At 45.3% G+C, this 12,995-nt stretch overlaps 1 protein-coding gene across 1 annotated transcript in view; it reads right to left on the reverse strand.

Annotated features, from left to right (window-relative positions):
• The window catches only part of LOC129713241 (rho-related BTB domain-containing protein 2-like), a 54,352-nt gene that overhangs the window by 15,430 nt on the left and 25,927 nt on the right, over positions 1-12,995 (reverse strand). The window contains exon 6 of the mRNA XM_055662178.1: positions 1,707-1,825. Within this exon, the coding sequence (XP_055518153.1) occupies positions 1,707-1,825 (119 nt within the window). The remainder of the gene's footprint in view (positions 1-1,706; positions 1,826-12,995) is intronic.

The raw sequence follows: 12,995 nt of genomic DNA on the forward strand, positions 1-12,995 counted from the left end.
AAATAGAAGGCTGTAGAAAAATGAGAAAACAATCTTGAAACAGTGTTCAAACAAATTTGATCAGGATATAAATGGATATAAAATAAACAGATTCTGGGATTCTGATGGCCCGGGTTCGATCCTGACTACGGGTGCTGTCTGTACGGAGTTTGCATGCTCTCCCTGTGACTGCGTGGGTTTTGCACCAGTTGCGTTGGTTTCCTCCCACATTCCAAAGACGTGCAGGTTTGTAGGTGAATTGGCTTCTGTAAATTGCCCCAAGAATGCAGCGTGTGGAACTGGGTTAACATAGTGTACAGGTGATCAGTGGTTGGCATGGACTGGGTGGGCCCAAGTGCCTCTTTCCACACTGCAACACTAAACTAAACTAATTGGACTCGCAGGTACTGTCATGGGGGTGGGTTGTACAAACTCTAGATGGATTAGTTTAGAGATACAGCATAGAAACAGGCCTTTCAGTCCACTGCGTTGACACTGACTATCAATCATCCGTTCTCACTCGTCCCATGTTGTCTCATATTCGTATCCATTTCATACACACACGGGGCAATTTACACAGGCCAATTAACCTACAAACCTGCACGTCTTTGGGATGCGGGAGGAAACTGAGCAGCTGGGCACAGGAGAATGTGCAAACTCCACACAGACAGCACCCGAGGTCAGAGCCGAACCCGGGTCTGTTGCGATGTGAGGCAACAATTCTACCAGCTGTGTCACTGTCCGTTCCTAAAGTATGGAAAGCCAGGATTAGACCAGGTCAATGTGAGATCTATCAGCTGCACCACTCATTTACCTTGTAACCAGTTGCCATGGAAATCAGAGATATGCGGAGGTAAGTTTGAAGCATTGCTCAGGCTAAGACTGGATCAGTCACGATTCAAATCAACGGCAGACTCACAAGGCTGCCTGGCCTGCTACTACCCCTAATGCCATATGCTCTTCGATAAATCCTGGAGTAACTCAGTGGGACAGGCAGCATCTCTGGAAAGAAGGAATGGGTAACGTTTTGGGTCGAGACCCTTCTTGAGACTGAAGGTTTAAACCAGCATCTGCAGTTCCTTCCTGCGGCATATGCTCTTGTACAGTTGTGACTCTTCCTAATTGTGTAATCCAATTGAGAGTGAGATCGGCCACCCATTGAACATTGCTCCCCAATTGTATGTCAGTTGCATTGTCAGAGTCAAGATCCCAATCCTCTTCCCAAGGGTCACCCCCTCCACTTTGAACCAATATCCTCCATGCAGTAGCCTTAAGTAGCACTAGGGGCAGCAGAGTGACGCAGTGGTAGTGTTGCTTCCTTACAGTGCCAGATACCCTGGTTTGATCCTCCTGACTGTGGGTGCTGTCTGCACGGAGTTTGCACGTTCTCCCCATACCTTTGTGGGTTTTCTCCAGGTGCTCCGATTTTTTTTCCCACATTACAAAGACGTGTGGGTTTGTAGGTTAATTGGCTTCTGTAGCATAGAACTAGTGTGTATGGGCAATCGCTGGTCGGCACAGACTCGGTGGGCCGAAGGGCCTATTTCCGCATTCCAAAGACGTGCAGGTTTGTTGGTAGGTTAATTGGTTTTGGTAAAATTGTAAATTGTCCCTAGTGTGAAGAATAGTGCCAGTGTTTGGGGTGATCGCTGGTCGGAGCCGACTCGGTGGGCCGAAGGGCCTGTTTCCGTGCTGTATCTCTGAAATCGAAAGTCTAAAGACCTTACCTCTTTGGTCGAACTCTCCACAAAAGGCCCTCCAAACATTGCAGCCATCCAGTCACAGCTGGAGATGAGCAGGGGTTTATTGGCACAGATTGTTCCATCATCCAATTTAATCACCACATCTGTCACAAAAGAACAACAGCAGAAGATTCGTGATAGCATTGCCTTTTGAATTCCACATCACCTGAATATTAACATCCCATAATCATGAGAGGAATAGATCGGGTAGATCTCTTGCCCAGAGCAGTGGAATCGAGGACCAGAGGACATAGGTTCAAGGTGAAGGGGAAAAGATTTAATAGGAACCTGAGGGGTAACTTTTTTACACAGTGGGTGGTGGGTGTATGGAACAAGCTGCCAGAGGAGGTAGTTGAGGCTGAGAATATCCCATCGTTTAAGAAACAGTTTGACAGGTACATGGATAGGACAGGTTTGGAGGGATATGGACCAAACGCAGGCAAGTGGGACTAGTGTAGCTGGGACACGTTGGCGTGTGTGGGCAAGTTGGGCCGATGGGCCTGTTTCCACACTGTATCACTCTATTACTCTAAGCAATGCTTGAGTGATGAAAGTTAACACCACACACTGCAGTAAAGCTCCAGCAATTCTCTTTCAACCGTTGCTACAGTAAATAAGATGGACAGGAGGAATGCCTCGTGTGGTCTCTTAAACCTGCTTTGCCACTCAGTAAGATGTTTGCTGATCTGATCTTTGGTCTCGATTAGATTTACTGCTTGGTCCCCATAGGTTTTGAATAGCAAACTACCCAACCATTTATCTGAAGATCTCTGAGATCTGGTTTTGTTTAGTTTAGAGATTAGTTTAGAGGAAACAGGCCCTCCAGCCCACCATGTTCGAGTCGACCAGCGATCCTCACACTCGAACACTACCCTGCATACGCGAGGGACATTTCACAATTTTCCCAAGCCAATTAACCTGCAAAACCGTACTTCTCTGGAGCGTGGGAGGAAACCGGAGCACCCGGAGAAAACCCATGCAGGTTACGGGGAGAAGGTACAAATTGGGTACAAACGGCACCCTTAGTCAAGACCGAACCTGGGACTCTGGCGCTGTAAGGAAACAACTCTATTGCTGCACCATGGTGCCATCCCCAAAAACAGGTGATAGTATTAATTTTGCAATCCCTTATCCCGTGGTCCCCACTAGGAGATCACTAACAGTGGTGGACACCGCCCAGTCCATCGCAGGTAATCACCTCCCCATCATCGGAGGGACCTATAGGAGGCACTACCCCCAAAAGGCAGCCAGCATCATCAAAGACCTACACCACCCTGGCCATGTTGTCATTTCACTCCGGCCATTGGGAGTAAGGCCAAGGAGTCTGACAACTGCGACCTGCAGGGTTAGGAACAGCATCTTCCCAAAAACCATCAGGCTTTTGAACACCAACTAAACTTTGAACTATGAACTGTCTTGGTTACACTAGGGAATTCAGGACTTTCTTTTGCTTTGCGTTAATATAACTTCTTTTTTGTTGACCTTTCTTGGACCTCTGCCTCAGAGGGCGGTGGAGGCAGGTTCTCTGGATGCTTTCAAGAGAGAGCTAGATAGGGCTCTTAAAGATAGCGGAGTCAGGGGATATGGGGAGAAGGGAGGAACGGGGTACTGATTGGGGATGATCAGCATGATCACATTGGAGCTGGCTCGAAGGACCAAATGGCCTACTCCTGTACCTATTGTCTATTGTCTATTGACTTTGTTGTTCATTATGGTTTTTACAGTGTACTATGAGTGCAAGCCTGTTGTGCTGTTCCAAGTAAGAATTTAATTGTTCCGTTTCGGGCCATATGATAATAATGACGCCGATGACACCCAGATCTACCTCGGAACCAAATCCCCCCCCACCCCCCCCCCCCCCCCCCCCCCCCCCCCCCCTACCTTCTCCCATATCAACTCCTGTTTGTCAGCTATAAAAACCTGGATGCAACATAACTTCCTCAAACTCAACAGCGATAAAACAGAATTCCTCCTCATAGGCTCCAAATCCACACTCAGCAAAATCAATAACCCCACTCTCACCATCGACGGCACCACTGTCTCCCCATCTCCCCAGGCCCGCAACCTTGGTGTGATCTTTGATTCCACCCTCTCCCTTGAGCCTCACATCCGCCATGTCATTAAAACCTCCTTCTTTCATCTCCGCAACATCGCCAAAATCAGAGCCTCTCTCACACCTCCCGCTGCTGAAAGACTCATCCATGCCTTCATCTCCTCCCGACTAGACTACTGCAACTCACTTCTCCTTGGCATCAGCTCCACCTACATCAACCGACTCCAACTGGTCCAGAACGCAGCTGCCCCACTCATCACCCACACCAAATCCTGGCATCACATCACTCCAGTCCTCAAACAACTTCACTGGCTTCCAATCTCCCACCGGATCACCTACAAAATCCTGGTCCTCACCTACAAAGCCCTCCACCATCTGGCCCCCTCATATCTCACTGACCTCCTCTCCCCCTACCAACCCTCACAGTCCCTCAGATCCACATCAGCCGGTCTCCTCTCCATCCACAAGTCCAACCTCCACAGTTTTGGGCAGCTCCCAGGCTCTGGAACTCCCTCCCCCAACTGATCCGCAATTCCGTGTCCCTCACCATCTTCCAGTCCCGCCTCAAGACCCATCTCTGTCTATCCATAGCCCCATGTCCCCCTCCCTTTTCATCTGTGCTTGAATTGCCTCATATTGTGTTTTGAATTGAATTCTGTCTTTAATTTGTGTACTAGTCATGTCTCTACTATTTATTTCATTCCGCTTACATGTTTTTCCTCTACCTGCTAAATATTTGTAAGGTGTCCTTGAGACTCTTGAAAGGCACCCATAAATAAAAATGTATTATTATTATTATTATTAAAACACTCTCGACATGTTGTGCAATTCAATGCCATGGATAGAAAAGGTTTAGAGGGATGTGGACCAAAAGTTGGATCGAAGGGCCTGTTTCTGTGCTGGATGTCTCCATGTCCAAATACTCAAGGGCAGTTGGGGTGGGCAAAAAAATCCTGCCATTGAAGCCATAAATACATTTTATGAAAAGTAAGCTAATATTGACACTTCTGCTTACACTGAATCGGACACATAAGATGCTTCTGCCATAAAATTCCTCAGTGATTTTTAGCAGTGCATATGGGAAGAAAAGTTGACACAATGGAAAATGAAAAATAAAAATCCTAAAGACGTCTTTAAAAATGACATGTGGCTCATTAAGCAAGCATAAGGCTGTCACTGAAGTCTATGGTGTGAAATGATCGGGGACATTGTGTACAAAGCAATGTAGATTGCCTTGTGCTCTGCAAAGAAAGCTGTGGTTTTCCAACAAACGCTGTGACATCCCTCTCACATCCATCATCCTCTGAATAAAATCCCTCTGTGACCTGCTTGCTTTTTCAACCGTGTATCAGTTACTTCTTTCAATGTTAACCATATCCACTCTTGTGCTATTGGTTACATCCACGTTTGTTAGGATGAGGGTGAAGCACATAACTTTGGCAAAGCACTGGTTGAATTCTATAGCTCGATCTGTTCTCTTTGAAAGTGAAAGGTGGCACAGTGGCACAGTTGGCAGAGCTGCTGCCCCACAGCTCTGGAGACCCAGCTTCAAACCTAACCTCAGGTCTATGTTGCGTTTGTACATTCTCCCTGTAACCAAGTGGCTTTCTTTAGTCTTTAGACATTGGAGATACACACCAAGTCCGTGCTGACCAGCTATCACCCCATACACTAGCTATCTACACACTCGGGACTATTTACAATTTTGCTGAAGCCAATTAATCTACAAACCTGTAAGTCTTTAGAGTATGGGAGGAAACCGGAGAAAAGCCGGCAGCCACAGGAAGAACGTACTAACTCTGTACAGATAGCATCAGGATTGAAGCAGGGTCTCTGGAGCTGTATCTACCACTGCACCACTATGCTGCCCCAACGAATTGTGGGTTTGTAGGTTAATTGACCCTGGTGTGTAGGGAGTGGATGAGATAGTGGGACAACAGAGCACTAGTGTGAACAAGTGCGTGGACTCAGTGGGCCAAAGGGCCTATTTCAATGTTGTATCTCCAAACTAATGAATCACATCTTTCATAAATCTAAAGTAGACTGCTCTTTATACATCTAGTCAGCGATCATAACCATAATCTTTTAATTGTAATCTGGTTTTCATCTGTTTTAATTATTACCAATGTCAAATTGCATTTCTGCTGAGAAGATTGTATTCATCTATCTCATTTAATTTGATGCCCTTTTAAAATATAGAGAGGTTTGGGTTTTACTTTGTTGAAGTACAATTGCTTACTGCATTTGATTGCAATTGCACCCTGACAGATTTCAATCACAGGGAATCTACTGAGATATACTGCAGAATAAATTGGATAGTGCTGGAAAAGAGGCAATGGGGATTTGCGTTTGCCATTAGACTCAGCGAAAGCATCACGCAAACTTCATGGTTCGAGCTTATTAATTACTACAACATTTAGCGAGCAGTAAATGCGCTGTTCTGTTCATTAGACCCTCTGCTGGGAGCCAAATTTCCAGAAGCATCAGCATCAGTTGAAACTAACCTGTACTATTTCAAACCAGCTAGCGTCTCTCGAAGGAGCAGTGCACCGTGGCTTAAGAAGTGGTGGGGGAGAATACAGAGACATCTTCAAGCACGCGCTGAACAACCTGGAGAGAGTGTTGCATAATTCAGTACTAAAAGCCGTGGTGGAAAGGAATAGAAAAAGGGAACAGCAGATGCTGGTTTACGAAGAAAGACACAAAGATATGGAGTAACTCAGCAGCATCTCTGGAGAACATGGACAATTCAGGTCGGAAGATGGGTCCCCATCCGAAACATCACCTATCCATGATCAGCCATGATCATATTGAATGGCGGTGCAGGCTCGAAGGGCCAAATGGCCTACAAATGCACCTATTTTCTATGTTTCTATGTTCTCCAGAGATGCTGCCTGACCCTTATGCTGAGCACTTTTCTTTTGGTAGAATGGGGGTGTTCCTCAAGCACAGAACACCAGTTAGCCCAACGAGCAAACGTTAAAGAGACAACAGGAATGAATAGACTGATGCATGGAGGATCTAGACACAGCACCACAAAGAGCTGAAGAAATTCAACCGCATCGCCAGTGTTGGAGCTCCGCCCAGCTCGGCCTGTGGACTTCGGGAGCCGCGGTCTACGGTATGAAGCGGCCGATTCGGAAACTCCAAGCCGCTGAGTCCGTTCGTCTGTTCAGACGTCGGAGTTCCATCATCCCGGCGAGAGGGCCTGAACATCGGGCGACTGCGGAGGGCTCATAGGCCCCGACCGCGGGTGAACAATGAGGAAGATGACTGAAGTTTATTGCCTTCCCTCACAGTGGGAACGGTTGATTCCACTGTGTGGGGATGTTTATGTTAAATTCTATCGAGTATTGTGTTATTTTTTATTCATATGGCTGCATGGTGACTCAAATCTCACTGTACCAATTGATGCATGTGACAATGAATGTTATTTAAACTTGAACTTGCTACTAAAAAAATTTAAAAAAAGTGGAATTCGCTGCCTCAGATAGCATCAGGATTAAAGCAGGGTCTCTGGATACTTTCAAGAGAGAACTAGATAGGGCTCTTAAAGATAGTGGAGTCAGGGGATATGGGGAGAAGGCAGGAACGGGGTACTGATTGGGGATGATCAGCCATGATCACATTGAATGGCGGTGCTGGCTCGAAGGGCCGAATGGCCTCCTCCTGCACCTATTGTTTATTGACAACAGTCTAAATCTGCTATTTGTTCAAATCAGCGTGTATGTTATGTTTCCCATTGTGGAGTGTACTCCAGAGACAGACTACTATGTCCCAGTGCTTCTATGTTTAGAATACCAAGAAGGCGATCATTTTTAAGCAAATTATTTCAAATGCGTGGACAAGATTAGAAAGTTTTCCTTATTATGCCACATCTCACCAACTGCCAGTCGTAGGTCGGGGCATCAGGTAAGTTGGGACTTTTTTTTCAACCTGATGAAAAATATCCACGAGTAAAAAAATAGCCCCGAGTACCTACAGCTGGCACAACGAGGCGCTACGATATATCCACGGCCTCCTACGGACATTCCGCGAGTTTGAAAACTCGGGAGAATTCGTGAATAACTCGGGAAAGTGGGACAGGCCCTTTAAGGTGAAGGGGGAAAAGATTAAATAGAGACATGAGGGGTAACATTTTCCACACAAAGGGTGGTGGGGATATGGAACAAGCTTCCAGAGGAAGTAGTTGAGACAGGTACTATATTTAAGAAACATTTAAACAGGTACGTGGATAGGACAGGATTAACAGGTCAAACTGGTCCATGGATAAGACAGGTCAAAAGCAGGGAGGTAGGACTAGTGCAAATGGGACATGTTGGTTGGTGTGGGCAAGTTGGGTCGACGGGCCTGTTTCCAAATAGTATGACTCGATGACTCCACTCATAATCTAACATACAAATTATTTATTGCATGCCTATCTTTTTCTGTACGGAATTAAATTCACAGCGGAACACAACAGATTTCACGGAAATGCTTTCAGCCATTCCCTCAGCAGCGTCAATTCTCAAGGGAAAGAAAATGCAAACGAGCCAATTCTAGATGTATCTTCCAAACATTTCATCAAATGGAAATAGTCATGTGGAATTTATTAGCAGCCCCTTGAGACTTGTTGAGATCCGCTTACTGGAATCCTCCACTCCCCAAAGCCTGTGTAATGATATCTATTCCACTGAACACATGGACTGTTTTCCATCCAAAAGATGAGAGGAAAGTATTCTGGCTTTAATTATATTCCCACACATTCACCATCTGCTACCTGTTTGCACATCAACAGGTTATCTGATAGCTCTGGCTAACTTGTTTGGATCAACATAGAAAATAAGTGCAAGAGGAGGCCATTCGATCACAAGGATGTCCTTCCTCAAATTAGGAGACCAAAACTGTACACAATACTCCAGATGTGCTCTTACCAGAGCCCTATACAACTGCAGAAGAACCTCTCTACTCCTATACTGAAATCCTCTTGTTATGAAGGCCAACATTCCATTAGTTTTCTTCACTGCCTGCTGTACCAGCACGCCAACTTTCAGTGACCGGTGTACAGGTCTCGCTGTACCTCCCAATTACCTAACCTAACCCCATTGAGATAATAATCGGATGATAGTTCCTGAAGATATTACCTTTTTATTTATTAATGCCTTCATTTTAATTCCTACAAAGTGTTTTCAGCTTATTGTTCACAATACCTTTTGCCGCTTACAGTTGCTTTCGAAGAATAGCGTGTAATTTTAGGTTGCAATGAAAGGAATGATGAACGTGGATGCCAAAGGAAACTTTGTTTCCTCTGGGTGCTCTGGTTTCTGCCCGCAGTCCAAAGGCATGCAGGTTTGTAGGTTGAAGTCAGACACAAAAAGCTGGAGTAACTCAGCGGGTCAGGCAGCATCTCTGGAGAAAAAGAATAGGTGATGCTTCGGGTCGAGATCCTTCTTCTGAAGCTCCGGCTCTGAACTAAACTAAACATAGATTGCCCAGAGGTCTGAAGAAGGGTTCTGAACCAAAACGTCACCTATTCCCCATAGATGCTGCCTGACCCGTTGAAGATGTTGTGGCTATCTTCGGTGTAAACCACCGTCTGCAGTTCCTTCCTACACATAGAAAGCCCAGTTCAGAAACAGGTAATTCGGCCCATCAGATCCATGCTAGTGATTGCGCCCTACTTGCCTCCTCCAATCTCTCACCAGATACATTCATCATATCCTTACAATCAGTCCTCCCTCAGGTGTACATCCAGCTTAAATGCTTCAATAGTACTTATCTTCAAGAAGGTTCTGAGTACATTTGTGAATCTTTTCCTCTGCAGCATGGCATAAATTACAAGTCACCAATAACCTCAGCTTCAACATTATTTATTTGAACTGCCCCAGTGGAACCAGGTGCCACTTTCTTTCTGTTCTCTGGATAATGTCTTTCACTTGACGTTTGTGGCAGCCATTTTGAAATTTAGGCCACACAACAGCGGGAAAAATTCAGAGATATATTCAGAACCTCCGTATCTCAAAACAAAACTAAACACTCATATGGGGATTAAGTCCGTGCTTTTGGCAAACCTACGACCTGTGGCTGATGGGGATCAGCAACGCACAAGTTAAACAGTGAGTACAAAACAAGACTTCAGATTCACTGCAAAGGACTGCAAAGGGCAATTTTAACATAATAATTGGAGCAATTTCTTTCCATGGCGAGAGAACAACAGGAACAGGCAATAAGGACGAGTCGTTGACGCCAGAATAGTTAACCCACTGGAGAAGCTGCTGAGGAGTGTAATGAGAACATGCTGGGTTGGTATTTTGATCATACCTGTTCTCACACAACCATTACAGAGAACCCTTGCATTGGGGAAGGGGGGTGGAGGTGGAGGGCAGGGTTTGTGTTCCTTAAACGTCTGTATCGTGATTTTCCACAATGCAAATGCTCTGTCATCTGTCCATGCATCAAGAATTGTGTGTTCCCAAAAATATATTTTCTGTGTTAATTATTTATGTTTTTTGACATAAATCCTTTGAGGGAGTTTTTTCCCCCTGTAACTCCTGTTGATTTGGAGAGTGATTTGTGAGTTCTGCAAAGACGAGTGTCTGTAATCTGAAAGTCCTTGTGATGCAGGAGTCAACTGCATTGGAATCGTGTCTGACTTCACCAATGATAGCACAGGCAATATTTTCTTTGGCATATTCCATTACTAATCTCTCTGTCTTAACCACAGTACTTAATAGCACAGTGCTTGTTGTGCAGTCCATCTTGTTGACAAATCTAATTGGTGTATATGCTGCCGATAAAGGCGTTAGGCTCTTAACACATGCAGGTAAGTCCACTGATTCAGACCACACTGCTAGACTGGTTTGACAATACAAATGGCCAATATTTTCAGGTTTGATACAACACTGAACAAACACATATATCTCACACTCACAACTCTCTCCCCCCTGCTGCATTGCCTGCAAATAACCAACTCAGAGTGATACCAACTCAGAGTTCTTATAGAAACTTACAAAATTCTTAAGGGGTTGGACAGGCTAGATGCAGGAAGATTGTTCCCGATGTTGGGGAAGTCCAGGACAAGGGGTCACAGCTTAAGGATAAGGGGGAAATCCTTTAAAACCGACATGAGAAGAACTTTTTTCACACAGAGAGTGGTGAATCTCTGGAACTCTCTGCCACAGAGGGTAGTTGAGGCCAGTTCATTGGCTATATTTAAGAGGGAGTTAGATGTGGCCCTTGTGGCTAAGGGAATCAGGGGGTATGGAGAGAAGGCAGGTACGGGATACTGAGTTGGATGATCAGCCATGATCATATTGAATGGCGGTGCAGGCTCGAAGGGCCGAATGGCCTACTCCTGCACCTAATTTCTATGTTTCTATGTTTCTATACAGTGTGGAATCATGTCCTTTGGCCCAACTTGCCGACACCGGCCAACATGTCCCAGCCGTTTGGCCCATATCCCTCCAAACCTGTCCTATCCATGTACTTGGACTCTAACTGTTTCTTAAACGTTGGGATAGTCCCTGCCTCAACTACCTCATCTGGCAGCTATTAAACCCATGTCCTCTGGTCCCGGATTCCCCAACTCTGGACAAGAGACTGTCCAGTGTAGAAGAACCCTAATGATCAAAGTGTACTTCCACAATAACCATGGTTTCCCTATCAAGAAGGTACTCAGGCATCCTTCGCTAAGTGAATCATTGCCTTCATTTTTTATCCCTTCACTGTTAAGCAGGTTATAGTCATAGATTCATACAACACAGAAACAGGCCCTTCGGCCCAACTAGCCCAAGCCGAACAAAATGCCCCATCTACTAGTCCCAACGGCACTAGTAGACGTCGTTAGGCTCATTTCCTTCTAAACCTTTCCTGCCCATGTACTTGCCCAAGTTAAACTTGCTAAAACTTGACTCAACTACCTCCTCTGGCAACTCGTTCCATATACCCACCTCCCTCTGTGTAAAAAAGTTTCCCCTCAGGTTCTTATTAATGTTTTCCCTTCTCACTATAAACTTATGTTCTCGGGTTCTTGATTCCCATCCTCTTTTATTTGTCTTTTTTCCAGAGATAAGAAAATGTTTAGTTTAGTTTATTAGTGAGGTGCAGCGAAAACCTTTTTCTTGCGTGTTATCCAGTCAGCGGAAAGACTACATGATTACAATCAAGCCATCCACACTGTACAGATATAGGAAAAAGGTAGTAACGTTTTGTACTAGAGAAAGTCCAGTAAAGTCAGACTAAAGAGAGTCCGAAGATCTTCAATGAGGTAGATGGTAGGCCAGGACTACTCTCTACTTGGTGAGAGGACAGTTCAGTTGCCTGATAACAGCTGGGAAGAAACTGTCCCTGAATCAGGGAATCTCTGAACACTGAATCACTGAAAATGATTTGGGTGGAAGACCACATCGTCACCCTGCTTTGGCGGATGTTGCTCATAGGTTATAGGAGCAGAATTAGGCCATTCGCCCCATCAAGTCTACTCTTGGCTGATCTAGCTATCCCTCTCAACCCCATTTCCGAAGATCTTTCCTGGACCCAGCACACTGATGCAATTATAATTAAGGCATAGTTCTCTGACTGCCCGCGATTACATTTTATCTATGTTTGATTTTTTGTTACCTTCTCCTAGCTAAAGATGCTCAATTCTACATTTTCTATGATCTCCATCCACTTTGTCTCATTTTCACACCATACACTTCCTTATCTCTGTACCTCCCTCTCCCCTTTGTCTCAGTGTGAAGTAGGGTCTCGACCCGAAACGTCAGCCATTCCTTCTATCCAGAGATGCTGCCTGCCCGGCTGAGTTACTCCAGCATTTTGTGTCTATCGTAGGCAGAAGCCAGTCACTACATCAAAAGTCTGCTTACCCACCACACCACCTCCAGGTCCCTCAGATTGGCCGACTTGCGATTACTGAACATCCCGCGGTCTAGGCATAAGCTCGGGCGACTGCGCCTTTGCGGTTGCAGCTCCTAGACTGTGGAACAGCATCCTTCTTCCCATCAGAACTGCCCCCTCCATCGACTCCTTTAAGTCGAGACTTAAAACTCATCTCTAGTCCCAAGCCTTTCTTGACGTCCTCTGAGCGAGGGCTATATGTATGTATTTATATATGTATTTAATCTACGAACCACTGTTGTATAACGTTAGTACCTCCACCAATGTAAAGCACTTTGGCCAACGAGAGTTGTTTTTTAAATGTGCTATAGAAATAAAAGTGACTTGATTTGACTTGACGACTT

The sequence above is a fragment of the Leucoraja erinacea genome, chromosome 35, assembly GCF_028641065.1.
Source record: "Leucoraja erinacea ecotype New England chromosome 35, Leri_hhj_1, whole genome shotgun sequence".
NCBI classification, from domain to species: Eukaryota; Metazoa; Chordata; class Chondrichthyes; order Rajiformes; family Rajidae; genus Leucoraja; species Leucoraja erinaceus.